This window comes from Bolinopsis microptera, chromosome 2, assembly GCF_026151205.1.
Source record: "Bolinopsis microptera isolate Bmic1 chromosome 2, MBARI_Bmic_1.0, whole genome shotgun sequence".
Classification (NCBI taxonomy): Eukaryota; Metazoa; Ctenophora; class Tentaculata; order Lobata; family Bolinopsidae; genus Bolinopsis; species Bolinopsis microptera.
Window position 1 is genome coordinate 8,670,828 of NC_087073.1, and position 17,563 is coordinate 8,688,390.

Consider the following 17,563-nt stretch of genomic DNA (forward strand, 5'->3'; position numbering starts at 1 on the left):
CTTGTCATACGTTGTAAGACCCGCCGCGCACGAGTGCGCAGCTCCCCCTGTATCCGTCGAAACTCTACAGTGAAGCGACAGTGGGGGTCACCACGTGATACAAGGTAAATCAGGAAAAATAAAGGATAAAGGAAAAGAAGAAGAAGAAAAATGTGTAAGTGTACATCATCAGCAAATGACTTGGCTATCGGTTTCGGGGGTTTAACTCCTGTACCGATATTAAATTGCCAAGCCCCCCTAACAATCACTCGTCAGTGATCACCTGTCTACATTGAATGTGATGTCGAATATTTCGTCGACATCAACTATTCCGTATTTGTGAAGTACGTTGGGTCGGTCACTTATCCAGTCATCCAGCTTATTGTATAGCTTGGTTGTGACGATACCTGACTCACTTAAAGAAAGGTTAATGTCAAGGTAGTTGATGTTCTTATTGTCGTCACTGCTTCTCTCCATGAGTAGGTCTGGTGGATAGATTGACCCGATGAGATTGGCAAACTTTATATAGTTGATAGTGCCAAGATCGTCAACATATCTGCAGTTCTCAGAGAGAAGCTTACCAAGGCAATATAAATTTAATGGTGTCTTTCAGCTTGTAGCGCGATGCACTACTGGGTCGCGCGCGCATCAAATAATGCTTCTCGCAACCACTTCGGTAGATCGGCGAGATGCACCACTGTGCCTCACCGAGCTGCGAAGGATTGACATCGTGAATCAATCTTTCAGCTTACCGGCCGAGAAGCAGATAAAACCGCTGTATTCCTTTTTGGAGAAAAAACAATTGCATTTAGACATTATTAAATATATATTTAGACATTATTATATATATTTTGTTATAAAATTATTTGAAAGAAAAGGCCTCAGACTTTGGGCACGGGCATTATGGTTTGTGTAATCCTCATGGTGGCCCATCCTCATGGCTCCCATCACCTGCATGCGAATATCTGGACTGCCTATCGTTTTTATGGTTTAAATTTAAATAATTAAAATATGTCTGAGGCATTTTTACCACATTAGCAATACAACCGATTACACCAAAGCTTTACTGTTAGGGAAAATCTGCTATGGCCATGGCTGTATGCTGTTACACATCAGTTCATGATATCAGGATCCGAGGCACCCGTTGCAAATAAATGGGTCCTGATCAAATGTATGGTGCTTGTAATGGGTGTGCACCGGATTTGTAGTCGGTAGTGTCCTGACTATTCTTTTTTGTTGTCATGGGATTTCTGATCCTTCAATAATTTTGTTTGGTATTTAGGTCTAGGTAGTTGTTTATTGTATTATTTTACATTATTCAAGACTTACTGAGGGAAGTAGGGACAAACTCTAATGATGAACTGCAAACCCTGATGCGGGACAGGGATGCAGATGTATGGAGGGGGTTTTCTGGCGCAGTTCCGACTTAGGAGTAGTAGTAGTTAGACAAGAAAATATAGTCACTTTTACTGTTTTTAACAGCTTTAAGTCACTTGCACTGGTATATTTAATTGACTCATTTTGTTTTAAATACATGCTATATGTTTAGTCTGGAGACTTGGAGCCCGTAAATATAATGATACAAGCCAATAATTGGAGTAGGCAGGTAGCCCTGACGGCTGACATGGTGGGTGTATAAACCTTATGGTCTGCTCTCCAAGATCACCCTGCTTATCTTCTGTAATAATTTTAAGTAGTGGTTATTAAAACTAACCAAGTAGTAATTAATAATATATCGTGACATGTAATTGTAAGATAACAAACCTCGCGCGCGCGGCGCTTACATCTGCACCTGAGAATCTCTCAGCAATGTGTGGCTGTCTGCGCGGCGGGCTGTGTATTGTGTATATAGCTGAATTTAAATTTAGATTTATTTGTAAATGTATAATAATATTAAATATGTTTTGATTGATTGTGGTAAATAAAAATTTTTGTTTTAAAAAATTTTTGTTTTACTATAGTCACGTTAAGTAAGATTGGGATGACACCAATGCAAATTTTATTCCTCGCACTCCAGAAATGACATTGAAAAAGGAGCAAATGTTCAAATAAACAAGACGTATGGATGACGTAATATTAAAGCAAAATTTTGTGGTTTTGACATGATGCATCCAGAGCTTCTGTCGTGCCACATCTGTTGTAATAATAATTTCTCATAAAAAAAAGTAAAGTAAAGTAGAAATTATGACATAACATCATCACTAATGTCTACAAAGTATCATCACACTACATGGAAAAATAACTATTTCTCCATCAAATTTAAAGGTAATAATTTATCAAATATTAATCATGAATAAAAACAACATTACAAAATTCAATTTATTCATAAGTGGAGTAAAGATTTATAAAACGTTTCTTTGCTACATAAGGATGAAACCACAGATAATCATAGTGTTTTTCCTTATTACTGATGTAACTGGTACCTTCAATTCTTGTTAAAACTTCTTTCGAAACATTCCAAAAATGAAAGTCATTTACAATACATTTAGAAATCATATTCTTTTTAAAACTTTCCAATCCAATTTTAAAACTCAAAACCGTCATGCAGTTCTTCACCTCCGAAGGGAGTTTGTTCCAATAAGGAACAACCCGCTCTGGAAGAAAAGAACACTGAAGATTCTTGACCTTTGTCACACTCTATTGGATGAAACCAGATTAAGACCTGATTTACTTGGTCTGAACAAGTCTGAACCATAATCAGTCCAGCCATTAATAACCTTAAAAGCTTCAATAAGGTCCCCACGTATTTGCCGCTCTGCCAGCGTTGTCAAATTAAGGATTTCCAGTCTACAGCTGTAAGGAAGAGTACCCACCTCATCAATCAGACGGGTAAACCGCCTCTGGACGCTCTCCAGCTCCAAAACAGTCCCCCAACTTCCATGAGCCACAACTTGATTCCACAATTGGACACAATACTCTAGATGAGGTCTCGAATGGTAAATTGTTGAAGGTAAACTTAAAAGATACTTGGACTCCAAACAATTTAAATTGTAGTAATCTAATCTAATTGCAGCGGCACACACTTACTTGTCATGATTGTACTATAGACTGAAAATCTCTAAAATCGATTTTGGGCGTTTTTAACCATTGGTTGTAATGTTTTTAAATACTAAATATCTTAATTTTTTAATTTTTCAATCGGAACAATTAATTAATATTTGATAATTTATTCGGTAGTTTGGTCTGATATTGATATTGATATTGATTATATTGATATTGTTATTATGGAATGAAGCTAACTCCAGACATAAATAATATTACTTCTTTTAACAAAGGGACTTGGAGCATAAACGACCAAGTTTGCATAAATTTCTATCCAACCAAGAATTCAGGAGGCAAGGGTGGGTGCGTAAACTTTATGGTCTGCACTCTCCGATCCTGTATCACCCTGGATTCTTTTCCACGTATCTTTGTAAAAGGTATATACCTTCTAGTCAATCTCTTGCTACTCCAAGGCCCCTAGGACATCTGATCTAAAGTTCGTGCTAGTTATATTATATATGAAATATATGTTTTTGTCTGCTTTAATTGATACTAAATAAGATTGTTGTTTTCTTGAAATTGTTGTTTTCTTCATTTACCTTTACTGGTATGACTTGTTATATATATAAATATATTATATATATATATGTTAAATGATTTGTTTGCATAATCTTCACTCTTAGGTCATATATTATAATCTGAAATGCAAACCTATCAGGGCACTCGCCACTCAATTGTTGAAGAGATGTAAAACCTGTATTTTATTATTGATTTTTATACATTATTCATCACAATCACATCTTACAACCTATCTTTAGTGTTATCAAAAATGAATAAGAAGCTGAAACATTACACCATTGTAAACGTAAAATATAGAAAACAACATTAATCAATATCAGAATATAAACAATTGGAACAGCTCTGTTTGTATGCTTCAGTTCTATTATTAAAACAAGACCTCTATTATTTAATGTATTGTTATTTTGTTTACACTTGGTCAAGGCATATAAGGTCATTCAGCGAATTTTCTTTGGAATAAAATAAAAATGATGTATTTGTAAACATTTTGACAGTTTATTGATTTAAAAAAATATATTATATATTTATACTCAAATTGCAATTGATTCCTGGCTGAAATCCACTAAGCAACTGTGATGAAGACTCCATTCTTTGGCTTAACTGTTAAATCTGTCTCTTTTTCCAAATGTTTCTCTTCTGGCCTAGCATCAGCTATTTGTAAATTATGAAGCAGTTTGGTCAGCAGTACCTTCATCTCCATTATTGCAAAATGCTTGCCAATGCAAACCCGTGGCCCTGCAGTGAATGGGATGAATGTGAAGGGCTCGACTTTTGAACCAGGCCCAAATCGGCCTGGATCAAATTTTTCTGGGTTGGACCAGTGAACATGTGACATATGCACTTCATGAATTGAACACCATATTCGAGTATCAGGTGGTAAAATTACTCCATCTACTGTCGTATTATAGTTTGGAGCGAGTCTAAAAGTCCCTTGTACTGGTGCGTGTAATCGCAATGCCTCCTTTATACACTGCTCCATGTACACAAGTCCATTCAGATCATCAAAATCGAGTTCATCTTTTCCATTCAGCACTGATTTAATTTCGTTCTTTAGGTCTTGGGTAATTGTTGGTTTTTTAAGAATCTCCCAAATGAAGCATGTCATGGTGATGGCAGTAGTTTCCATTCCCGCAATGAGGAATACAAAGAAATCGTCTAGCAGATCTTCAATGGTAAGCTCGTCTGAAAAAACATTTCCTTTCACAATGTATGACAGTATATCATTGGTTTTGTCTTTTTCTTGATCCCGAGATATCGCCTCAAATCTGTCTTTCAGATGGTCTTTCATGTAGCCCCTCAAAAATGTTGCTGTCCTCTTCAAGGTGGCTTTTTCCTCTGTGTATTTCCATGGCAATAAAAACGACATCCAATTGTAGGCATGCAAAGCGGCAATTTCCAATAGTTCATTTACTGATTTATTCATTTTTGAATCTTCTTTGGTGATAAAATCATCGTACAAGTTGAAACCACAGGTGCAAATCACTTCTAATGCAGTTCTATTCATTACTGGGAATATATTAATTTCCTTTTGTTCTGACATATTTGTTAACTGAGAGCATAGTTGATCTGCAGAGTAGGTCATCTTGCCCATCAACTGACGGAGAAACTTCTTTTGAAATGCAGGGTCCATTATCCGGCGTTTGTTGTGCCAAATTTCTGTTCCCTGATCAAGTAGGATATTTTTTCGACCCAAGAAGCGCTGTCCTTGGATGAAGTCAACGTGCGTGTTCTCCGGTTCCCTTTTAAGATATGTGCGGTGATCACTCAAAATTTTGGAGTTTATGCTTGTTTTCACCGTATAGATCATGCCCCTAAATTTGGGTCCAAAAACCAACGCTACAGTTTCACCCCCAGTTTCTTTACGTATCACCTCCAGCAGAACGTTTAAGTTAAACCCATGAATCTTGGACAATTTAGTGAATAAGAACAAGTGTCCGAAGTACCAGAGCGGTGATATGGGTATCGGAGGAGAGGGAAAGTGCGAGTACTGACTCCTCTTTCTAACAATGTACACGTGGTATACAGCAAACAGTGTTATCACCAGTCCAAATAGAGTCGAGATGAAAATCATGCTGTCGTTCTGAATTAATATTTGGTTTAAAAGTGGAATTTATATATTGATAAATTAAGTTTACTTGAAATCATGTTAGTTCATCTCTTTTTCAGAATACAGGCGGACGCGGAGTTCTATTGAGTAAATAATATTCTATTGAAGTTAATTAGTATCAATCAACAAGCAGTACGTATCAAAACATGTTTAATTAGTGTATAATAGGACATTTCCGCAAAACATACAAAATAGGGCAGCTGGATAGTTATCAAAACTAAATTTTTAAAACACGTCAGAACGAGTTAACACAGCCTACATGTGCACATGTGCACAAGTAATGCTGATACAACATTTCACATATTTTACTTCCACAAATTGTTATCTACCACTGCCTATTAGGCACTGGTAGTGCCACTACCTCTGAACAATGTGAACGCGCATCAGAGAACTCGACGTCACGACTCATGGTAATTAGATTATTAAATGTTCTAGAATCTAGAGAATGTCCTAGAAAACTCGCAGCTGTAATGTCCCGTGTGGCCCCTTGCCAATGATGTAGACACTAGTATATATTATATAGTGTGATCTCATTGTTGTGTTGTGATCTAATGTTGCCGTTAGTTGGGACACTCGTGTGTGACCTAAGTCTGACGTCTTTGCAGAGGTAGTTTATTTAGGAAGCATTTTTCACATTTCTCAATCTCATCGTTTCTCAATTTTCAGTTAACAGCTCTACTAACTTACTGAAGTACGCTTACTGTTGACTTTATTTCGCGTCCAGAAAAAGCTCGAGCATTATATTAATTCTCTCCCGGTGCGCACCAGATGGTTATTTACAGATTAGTTTTACAGTTCAAGTTACATTACTGGTATAATAGCCTCGAACAATCTAAAGATGCAGTAAAACGTCTCTCTAGATAATATTATTATATGGAAGTGATAAGCTTACATCTTTCTACAATCCTGCGTTTACCATCATCTACTTTTGCGATGTGAGCTGTTTTCATTGTTTTCATTGTTACAATGCTATCTTACTACTGCAGTAAAAGTGGTATTGTTTATGTTTTCGTTGATAATGATAGGCAGGTTCTCGTGTACTAAGACCGTGTGTTTATGAGCAAATAGTGCAGATCTTCTCAAATATATTTTACTTAGCATTCCTGATTGTGCTATAGATCTAGCCTGGATGTTATATAATGTGTCTATTCTGCCCATATATGGGCATTATATAGTTCAGCTCATATCAAATAAGAGTGCCAATTGCGATTATACCATGATGGTATATTCTTGGCAGTGAAAGAGCGATTGTGTTAAATCACAAAATACATTAATTGTAGTCTGTCGGAGGTTTTCACACAATATCTAGATTGCTTAGATGAAAGGAAATATCTATTGTTATCTTCCCTCCATCAATCAAACTTACATGTCAAATTGCACATTAAAGTTCATCGCTGCATCTGTGGCTGTTCTTTTCATTAGGTTTTACATATCGCTCTACAGGCAGCTCTTTTATTGAAACGTGACGAATATTGTTAAGTTGAAACAAATCCTAAATTCCCGTAATTTTACCGAACCAGTATTAATTGCAAGTCCATTGTTTTTTGTGGACTGCAAATGACTGGCTTAGCATACCAAGAGAAACAACTAATAAACGTGAGCTTGTAAAACTTACATACTCAGGACCGGTGTAAAATGTGGAATCAGGAATGTGGGTGGTGTCGGAATGCAGAACTGCTCACAAGAAGTCTGTATAATTGTTGAAAACTTTGTAACTTCTGAAATATTGAATTGAGTAATGAGTATTACATTGAGAAAACTAAGTTTTTTCTTTGCTACATTAACGTACAAGGTACTGTACACTTGCACATTAAGTTCTCAAGACACACCTTTTGTTTTTCTGTTCTGAACCCATCGTTTTTTCCGCAGCGTTTATTAAATAAGTACTTCCTTTAGACTTTCGGTCTTAGCCTGCTTTGTTAGTCACATACCTTTATACTACATTACTATCCGTTCATGTGACTCACACGTGGTGGTCACACGAACCTAATATTTCGACGGATACCGTCACCCTGCCCTCGTAGCCTTAGCGTGTGGCTCTTTATTTATCGGGCCCATTACAAAACAGCGACGGGTCACACTATAGGGTCTCAGAGCAGTGAATACGTTCGCACGTGACCTACATCTGTCAAGATTATTCGTTCGCACGTGACTCTTACGTGGCTCTTTATTGGCACTATATTATTGGACAGTGGACACGATATTCAGACTTTCAGAAAATCGGTGTGATTAGTTTTGTAATGGCACCAACTATGTTTTCGGTTGTTTAAAAAAAATTAAAAGCCGTGTGATCAGTTTATAATCGCACTCCCTGTCCGGTCACAAGTTTCATTTAGTCCGGAGGAGGAAAAACTGAAAAAATCCGGTACGATTATGAAGAATATAATTGACCGTAATTATTTCAACCGTATTGTTCTTTCTATAACTATACCATGAAACGATATTTGTCTGACCGCCTATTTCGAGTGTTTCACTTGTTGTAATGCTCCTGTCTGCAGTTGAGCACTGTCTTTGGGAAACCAAGCAACGACAAATTTTAACTTAATATTTATATAACCTTTACATATCACTAGCTAATATTACAAATACAATTTATAAAATCATAAATATACAGGGTCACGAGTTGAAAATAGCGTGTAGAATGTAAATATCGATAATTTTTTTATGAAGGAGCAAATTTTGAAAGGTGAATTGCTATCAGTTCATAAACGTTACAAATTTCATTCTTGCCTCTCATTTGATTATAACTCATAATTTGGTAGACTCCGTGTTCAGACTTTGGCTTTTTGTACCATTTTATCATTAACTTGGAATTTTATTCCGATTTTATTTTATTCCCACTCTCCAAGCTAGCATTCCGGTCATTTTAGAGCCTCATTTAATCATTCGGTCTTACTAAAGAACCTCTCACCTTCTAAGATTTTTTACCGCTTCGTTCATTTTAAGCTTTATTTATTCATTTTATCATTTTTATTGTACACACTGGCTGTTTACTTTACAAAGTACAAAAAGTCCGAACAGTACACGGAGTCTAGGAAAAACCTGTGAACCAAATAAGCAGAATGGCACCCGTACATGATGTGTTAAAATATATACCGTTTTAGAATGCCTTCGTAAACGTTTTCTCTTTTGTAAGGTAAACAGGTAGTGTGTACAATAAAAATGATGAAATGAATTCCAACCACTACCAGTTAGCTCAATCTTCTTATATCTTGAGGTATGTTACACAGCATGCCCTTACTTTGTTTAGTTGCTAAGTTTGTCTATCAGTTACATTGTCATATCATTACACTTAACACTGATCAGGATTTTATTGTTCGATATAAGGAATGTTCTAGTACAATTCTTGTAGGATTGTTCGTTCATTCCCTTTCATGTTATAATAGCGCTAACCATTATTTTCATCGCTTCTTTGTATTCGTGCCGAATACAAGCAGACACCAACCTAAATTGAATTTAGCTATTCATACTTTATTGAGAGCCAGATCTCAAGCGCCTTTTGAGTTTTATACATTTTAAAAACTTTTATAAAAGTGATATTAATATTGTTGTTAACCTAGTTATTACTATTAGCAATAGGTATCTCACGCAATATGGTAGATGCGGAGAAAGGTCCCGGCCCTTCTAATGCACATCAACAAAAGAGCAGCAACAATAACAATTACGAAGGTAGGTGGAAGTTCCCCTTTTTAAAATCTTTTCTAGTTATGTTCTGTTCAGCTCTTTAGAGCTTTTGATGTGGTTTGCTAGGAATGTTATCGATGGAACTGACTGGAAATAAAGGGGAAAAAACTAACACACGTCACACTATGACAATTTATCAAATTGTATTAGTATTCACTCACGCTGCCAATTATTGTGATACGTCATAATATATCACTAAGTCACGAGAAGGTTTATCAATCAGTACCGACCACCATTATTGTGCAATGCTTCGTATACATTAGAGTATTAAATTTCAACGTGTAAACTCAATTACCCAACCTCCATGTTGCCACTGTAAATGCATGATGTAGTTTTTATTTTGTTGTTCCAGGCATGATCAAATTTCTATCGTCCAAGGCAATTACTCCTGATAATTGCCTTGGGGGGCCGGGGATCATTAAACAATTTTAACGCTGCCTTTAAAAAGAAATTAGACGGTAATGTTATATGAATGTTACATCAACTACAGGAATGTTATCAAGCGTCAACAAAAGTTTTGTAAATCAATTCTTCTCAGAGAACTCTTTTATTTTTCCATTTGAGCTCCACGATCCTTTCTCACCTTCCCGTTTATAAGCTCCTAGCGTGTACTCTTAGCATCTTTTTCATGATAATTGCCCCCATTTTGTATTACATGCTAAAAGTACGCCCACTCGGTTCCGCTGCAATGGTATTACGCCCAAATTTGGTTAAAATCTCAATACAAAAAGACCACATCCCCGACAAGGATATATATATATCTATATATATATATTCCTTCTTTGCTCTGTAAGTGTTTATATTATGCAGTATTAGATTTTATAATAAAGTCATATCATGCATTAACCTCCCTTTTTTATGCGATTGTCCTTATCTTACGTTTATATTTCTTATCTCATATATATATTACATAGACTTAATCTTATGATGGTTGTCATGTTCAAAGAGGACAGTTGCCACCTTAGTGCCATTGCGATAGACACTGACTCTGAACTTTAGAGTTTAGTTGCGCTTGTGAGCATGTCATGCTTGTCACAGATCCTCGTATGGGTATAAATAATAAACCAATCCTATTCCTGGAAACTTTGCATTGCGGCAATTGCGCTGAAGTTCAATTTTATGATAAAATTGATATCACTAAATGACTGCAATCGATTTCCAATTTAAGGCATACACAGTTACTTTTTATAAGAATAGTCCGATCCAAACAGTTATGGTTATCTATTTTCAGCGATAGGAATGGAAGCCGTCCCAAATGGCAATTCTAAATCCACGGCCCGCTTGATAACTGAACATGAACGTGTGTATAATAAGTGTTACGTTGCTATTGTAGAAACGTCTGCTTGAATGGGACTCATTTTAGAAGTTGGTGTTTGAATTGGAACGAAGGAGAAACATTCGTTTATCTTTTGCAACGTGACAGCAATTTGTCTTCAACAGATCGTATGCGAACTGCAGTCACGTGGCAAAACTAAGGAATTTTTCCCTTCTTCCAACTTCACTACACCACGGCCGTGACAAGTTGGCCTCTAAATTTAAAACTTTTAGCAGCTAGCTTTTCGCCGACTACCTGTCTTTTTGTGCTGTGCATGTCTATTTATGAATGTATTTAGTTTGTCTTGTTTGTTCATTTATGTTTTAAGAAATGTTTTACTTCAAAATGATTAGATCTACGGTGAATAGTAAGTAGCTACCCAGAACAAAATATCCATTAAGAGGGAAACAAACTTTCCTTCCTAATTGTATAATTGAACCTTTGTTGTAAAGTTTAATTGCAGGAATGATGTCGCATGTCTATGATTTGCAAATTATTCTTTACCGTACAAATCAATCTTAGATGATCCCTCTTTCGTTTGCTTCTTGAATTTCTGCAAAAGCTAAATATTTATATACGTACTCTTTTAATTTGAAATAAGTTGTGTCTCTTTGTAAACATGCCTAAAGGCTTCAGTAGTTTCATCAGTAATACTTATGACGGTGAGATTAAAATAATACCATCCCCCAGCCGCCCACCCTCCTCCACAAAAACGTAGAGGGTGGAAGAATAAAATACCAGAAATTCCACCGCAATTTTCTTACATTCTTAATTAAAACGCTTTTATCCTGTCAGATCCGTCGGTGGCATGACGCTCGAGAAATTTATTTAATAATTAAATTGTCCTGATTTTGGCACCTGTCATGCACTGCTGTCACTATCAATCCGATTAGTAATTTAACCCCTCAATGTCATCAGAAAGAATGAATTGCTAATTATTTAATTAAATTATAAATTAAATTTAAAAAATAAATAATTAATTAATTACTTTAATAATATTATAAAATCATTCATTCATACAAATTCATATTATATTCATTCATTCATAACTACTCACCTAATTTGAATTAGATTATTCCGCAGAACACGATGTGGGCTTCTGTGGCGCTATTCTCATAGGGATTAGTATACTTCTCTGTATCTGCTTCTTCCCTCTTGCACCTTTCTTCATCATCAAGGTAAATTTAAGTGGTTTAGCTGCACTCAGTAGTTATTTGATAATGATTAACTATGCTCGTTAATAAACGATTATTTGGACAATCTTAATGTCTTGTTCATTATGACATTTAATAAATCCATTAATTATCATTTGTCTTAGTATCTGTAATCCAAGTTGTCTCATTATATCCAAGATATAATTGCACATGCCAATCCGCCTCCAATATTGAACGAAAGCCATTATTGTCTAAAAATTACAACACGAACGCGGACGAAATAACAACTTACTGTTAATTAACATTCTTGACCACATCACTTTTAAAGCTACACAATACAACATGTTTTATATAATTTACTTGCTCTGTCATACTGTTGTTTTACGCTGCCCAATTAGCAGAGTTAGTCCACTAACTGCCAACTGGTTCAGGTGGTAGCACAGTACGAGAAAGCAGTAATATTGAGACTGGGATGTATCAGAAAGGGTGGAGCAGCAGGACCTGGTCTCTTCTTCTTCCTGCCTTGTGTAGATGAGATTCACGTTGTGGACATGAGAACCATTTCATTTGATGTTCCCCCACAAGAGGTAAATATGGTATACAAGTATAGGGCGCACGTCGGGGTGGGGGGGGGGGGGGTGATCAGTGATTATTTCATATTCGGTCATTCTCTTCGAGCTCACACAAAAGTGGTTGTCATTGCTTTTGGTAATTTGGGGTTGATTTAATAAAATTACACACAAGCTGCACAGTATTCAATTAGGCTGAAATCTTTGCAGGAACATTCGAGTATATTATAGTAATAGTAGTAGTTATAGTAGTAGTCACTAGTCGGATATATTCTTTATAATAGTAGTTATTGACTACTATTACTAGTGGGTACTTGGTATCTACAATAATGTCGCTGATAAATCTGTCTATCCAGATTCTGACAAAGGACAGTGTAACAGTGACAGTTGATGCAGTCGTCTACTTCCGTATCCAGGACGCCGTCTCCTCCGTCTGTAACGTGGACAATGTCAAGACTGCCACCAGATTGCTTGCACAGACCACCCTCAGGTCGGTGGTGTGACTTCTTTAATCTTTCACTATCAATGAAACTAATTATATTTATACAATATTTTATGTCTTTTAGGATAAAACAACATCTAAAACCCTCTTTTACAGTTTTACTGTTTCAGGAACATGTTGGGAACCAAATCTCTGTCCGAGATTCTATCAGAGAGAGAGGAGATTTCCAACAGTATGCAGGTACAAGTTCAGAGCCTGTTACAGAGGCCCTTTTACACACCCTGTCACCCTCACACAGCGTGGCGCTGTCACACACTCTGTCACACACTCTGTCACACATATTTCACTGTCACACACCCTGACAGACCCCTGTCACACACCCTGTCACACACTCTGTCACACACTCTGTCACACATATTTCACTGTCACACACCCTGTCACACACTCTGTCACACATATTTCACTGTCACACACCCTGTCACACACACTGTCATACATATTTCACTGTCACACACCCTGTCACACACACTGTCACACATATTTCACTGTCACACAGCCTGTCACCTTGCCAATTCCAATCACACTTGTATTTCACATTAATAAGACTAGAGTGTACAGCCATCCCACTATACTTGTACTGCTACGTTACTCACAAAATTCTTATATTTAATCTATATATAAATTAAGTGTGTACTGTGTAGTAATATTTATATTATGTCACATTTTGGACTTGCGTATTTAAACATAGTACTATAGTAATGTAAGAACAAAGCTTAGAGACCAACTTTTATTGTATACTACATAGTCTCGTATCGTTATTATAGGTCTACCCAGCCCTGCCCTAGTCCCTACTAATGAGTACTAATTAGCCCTAATTAGTCCCTACTAAACTGTCTTGTCCGCCAGATAATATTCTAAAGTCCAATAGCATTCCTAATCACTAGACGGTTCCTTCATTCATTTAAACAGTATATGTAGGGGAAATATTTAAAAAGCTAATCCCAACCCTGGTAGAAATATGACCAGCTAGCTTGGCTCTCCTGACAATATATTATTAGTATAACAAGAACACTTGTTTTCAAGATCACTTTTCTAATTGAACTCAGTTAGTAAGTCATTTGAAAGCCGACAGAGGGTATATAAACGATATGCTCTGATGAGTGATGACTGGCTACCGATTTAGGAGGGCGGTTCGGTTTATTTCTAGGCTACAATATGCCGCTAAAGAGTCTTGTGAGGATACAATACGCTGAGTTTCTGCCCTATGGTCTATTACTCTTATTCTAATGATGTGGTTATGTCGATAATGTATCGATCAATCCGATTCGAGACTAAATCTTCTAGTTGTGAGCATGAAAACCTTCTCTGTTACACATAGAATGATTCTGATGTAATGATAGAGTGTAGTAGAATGATTCTGATGAGGTGTGACTCATGCTCTCAATATTACTTCTAGAAGTGTATTTATTCGGAGTGGTCTCCCAACACAATAGGTCTCGTTCCAGAGAAGTTCCACGAACTCTCCCCCACCTGATTTGGAATAATTATTGTGGGCGTTACAGCTTACAGACTGACAAGTTTCGGTATTAATAATCTCATTATGCCTCCCCTTTACAAGATAACCTGACAAGAAACTCTCGCCTATTTAGTAGATATTTAAAGCAAAATATGTTCATAGACATTGGATTGACGTGGCCTTAAATACTAAATAAAGCTAAAGGTGGAGCTCCCACTGTAAATTTAACTGCACATTGCACTTGTATAATTACACGGACCCCTTCACAAGGTTCGCTGCACTTGTACTGTGGTAAATGTTATTATAACAGTTGTAAAATTGAGGAAGTACCCTATTATTACAATTAGGACATGTTCCTCTGTAAGTAAAGCTTAGGAAACTTGTTAATTGTTTTAACAGACAATTGAATTGTCTCTTATATACAGAACCATACTAGCTAGCCTAGCTAGGCAGTAGGTATCAAACTTGTTCTTATATAATTACTTTCTGATCATTGATCATACGCATTAATCACTTGCCTCATTCGTCATCTCCAGAGCCAAACAACGGTATCACCATGCACATCACCCTGTCATACACCCCAATTTCACAGAAACATCACACTAATTTAACTGGATGTGAGGTGAAGGTATGAGGTTGATACTGTCTAACTGACTAAAATTTGATAGAAAATAAGTGAGCTAAGTGTGACGTTTTTCTAATCCATTTCAGCGTATTCTTGACGTAGCGACGGACCCCTGGGGCGTTCTGGTAGAGCGAGTTGAAGTGTGAGTTTTAATGTAAATAGCACTCTTATCTTCATCTGATAGTTTAATGTTTCAGCAAACTCTTGATGTGGCGACCGATCCATGGGGTGTATTAGTTGAGCGGGTTGAAGTGTAAGTTAGAGTGTACGCTAGAAATAGAAATATCTAGATTGTGGAACTCTAGAATCTACAGTTCTACGATGTAGAGTTTGGTACTTTGCCAACCTTGCTGAAATCTTGTCTGTGTGCGCAAATTGGTAGAATTCTTTGTTAAAGTTTAAATATTTGCGTATCAATAACCCTACGTTTGAACTTTGTTTACAGGAAGGACGTCAGACTGCCACAGAATCTCCAAAGAGCCATGGCTGCCGAGGCTGAAGCTCACAGGGATGCCAAGGCTAAGGTAAGCTCGTGCAGATTGTTTTGATTTACTTTTAACTTTTTAATTAGAACCTTTTTGAATATATTCAGAAAAGTGTAGCGGGTTTGTGGAAAATTAAGAGCTGGTATTATATAAATTAAAGGTGTTAGAATGGCTTTGGATAGATTCGAACCCGGTTCAAATCTATCCAAAGCCCATTCTAACACCTTTAAGTTTCCTTATACCAGCTTTTAATTTTCCGCATTATATAGCGAGGCAGCATAAATTTAGCTAATTGAGCGAGAGTGTACGACAAGTCCAAAAGGAGCCATACAAATAACAGGTAAATTCGGCACACAAGTATACCATTAAGTTTTAAAATTTCCTCTTATTAACAAATTGCCTCCACTCCAGGTTATTGCTGCTGAGGGAGAACTGAACGCCTCCAAAGCACTGAAGGAAGCTGCTGATGTTATCGCTGAGTCCCCCGCTGCCCTCCAACTGAGATACCTGCAGACTCTGAGCGCCATCGCTGCCGAGCGTAACTCAACCATCCTCTTCCCAATGCCAATTGACATGATGAAGGCTTTCGCTGGAAGGTAATCAAAGAACTATCATGAGACTGATCAAAGATTTAAATGTTTCTCAAAATTTTGTCTTCAAGGAACAGATTTTAGTTTTGTTAATTGTGTTGTGACTTAGCTTAGTCTAATGTACCGTATAATCGGACAAGGCAGATATTTAATAGAATGATTAAATGAAGCTAATTAGTTAATTACAAAGCTAGTTGATTATGTTAGGATCATTTTTGTTGTTGCATGTGTTAGCTAATTGTTCATAATTTGATAGTGCTGTCAGAGAGATCATTTTGTATCGAAACCTTTTACATGGACCCCTTTTCTTGGACCCTCAATTGGTGTACTTTTTAAAATATTTTAGGAAAATGTTTTGTTTCTTTACATTTTGGACGAAAGTTATAAAATCGTGTTATACTTTACTTTTTGCCTCTTTGTCGGTATATAACTGGAAGGTTTTATCCCAGATTATAGAACTTTCATGATCATGACAATCTTATTTCGATGATCTCATTCTTCCATCTAAATGTGCTGTTATGCTAACAGTTAATACATTTCTAGTTTATACTTCTCTAAAAATAAATACTTCTTGTTTTATTTGTCACATGACACAAATCTCAAGTAGATCTCAAAGATTTTGAAGTGCATGCTCATTTCTAAGATGAGTCATCTCGTGAAGTCTCCTCAAATATATCATTACTTATGACCTATCATCATGCAAATCTTAAAACTTATAACGTTATGATAAGGATATATCCTAAAATATATAAATATTTCACTCTTATGAAATTTAGTAATTGCCCTAACTTTTAAAACCTCATTTACCGACCTTTAGCCCGGCGTGTAGCATTCGGTGTTAAGTTCTGGCTGCTAGAACTATTGTCCTGTTGCTATGGTAACGAACCATTACCTCTATGGAAACATCGTAAACAACACATTAACTATAGAACTAATGTTTCCTAGTGTACAGGTGGCTCTTGCAGTCTAATATTGTTCAATGAAAGAATTTGAACTCAACTTTTTGATCTATATATACCCAAGTAATTATTCTAAAAACTCAGCTAAAGTCTCTGATTTTCCCAAAATAAAACATCTGCGACCTCATCTGAATCATGTGTTAATTTAGAACCTACATAATTACCATTACGAACCGAAAATTGCCGATCTCAAACACGGAGCCACCATAATTTCCCGCAAATCAGTTGCAGTAATTTTCCCAGACTCTGCGATGACAGTTGCTGACGTTAGACTATTATAGGTATTATTTAAAACGAAAATGGTTATGGTATAATCGGAACGGGTGTTAATAATTCTGATACACAGTCCACTGTTCAGCCTAACACTCTGTTTAGTGGATCGTGGCGCTAAGTGCAATTTATCAACAACACATTACAACACATTACGCATTTACGCAACTTCTCGAACAACTCAACATGAAACCTGAGAGTGGCTCAGCTCCTCCTCTTCATACATTGTGTGTACAGTGTACACTTATATAACTACTCGCAGCGGCCTCTATATATATCTGTATGTAGTACTATGTATTCTATATAT

The 17,563-nt window shown here is 36.5% G+C and overlaps 2 protein-coding genes across 7 annotated transcripts in view; one reads left to right on the top strand and one right to left on the bottom strand.

Annotated features, from left to right (window-relative positions):
- The window catches only part of LOC134826285 (stomatin-like), a 54,010-nt gene extending 37,418 nt beyond the window's left edge, over window positions 1-16,592 (top strand). The window contains exons 2-10 of one of the 6 annotated variants that reach the window (XM_063838609.1): window positions 9,219-9,316; window positions 10,563-10,631; window positions 11,730-11,824; window positions 12,232-12,387; window positions 12,726-12,859; window positions 12,982-13,051; window positions 15,150-15,205; window positions 15,398-15,476; window positions 15,849-16,592. In XM_063838609.1, the coding sequence (XP_063694679.1) occupies window positions 9,241-9,316; window positions 10,563-10,631; window positions 11,730-11,824; window positions 12,232-12,387; window positions 12,726-12,859; window positions 12,982-13,051; window positions 15,150-15,205; window positions 15,398-15,476; window positions 15,849-16,037 (924 nt within the window). In that variant the 5' untranslated portion in view covers window positions 9,219-9,240 and the 3' untranslated portion in view covers window positions 16,038-16,592. Of the gene's footprint in view, window positions 1-9,218; window positions 9,317-10,562; window positions 10,632-11,717; window positions 11,825-12,231; window positions 12,388-12,725; window positions 12,860-12,981; window positions 13,052-15,038; window positions 15,095-15,149; window positions 15,206-15,397; window positions 15,477-15,848 lie in introns of all 6 variants that reach the window. The other 5 variants (XM_063838610.1, XM_063838613.1, XM_063838612.1 and 2 more) reach the window with 5 other exon arrangements.
- On the bottom strand, window positions 4,103-4,906 carry LOC134826760 (uncharacterized). Its single transcript, XM_063839256.1, has 2 exons — window positions 4,510-4,906; window positions 4,103-4,275 (listed from the first exon to the last, which is right to left on the bottom strand). The coding sequence occupies exons 1-2, from the start codon at window positions 4,904-4,906 to the stop codon at window positions 4,103-4,105; spliced, it is 570 nt and encodes a 189-aa protein (XP_063695326.1).
- Window positions 16,593-17,563: the final 971 nt, after the last annotated feature.

Coding starts and splice junctions, on each gene's coding strand:
- LOC134826760 (XM_063839256.1), bottom strand. CDS start 4,906: ATGTCGTTTTTATTGCCATGGAAATACACAGAGGAAAAAGCCACCTTG. Junction 4,276..4,509: donor ACTTGTGTACATGGAGCAGT/GTATAAAGGAGG, acceptor CATTCACTGCAG/GGCCACGGGTTTGCATTGGC.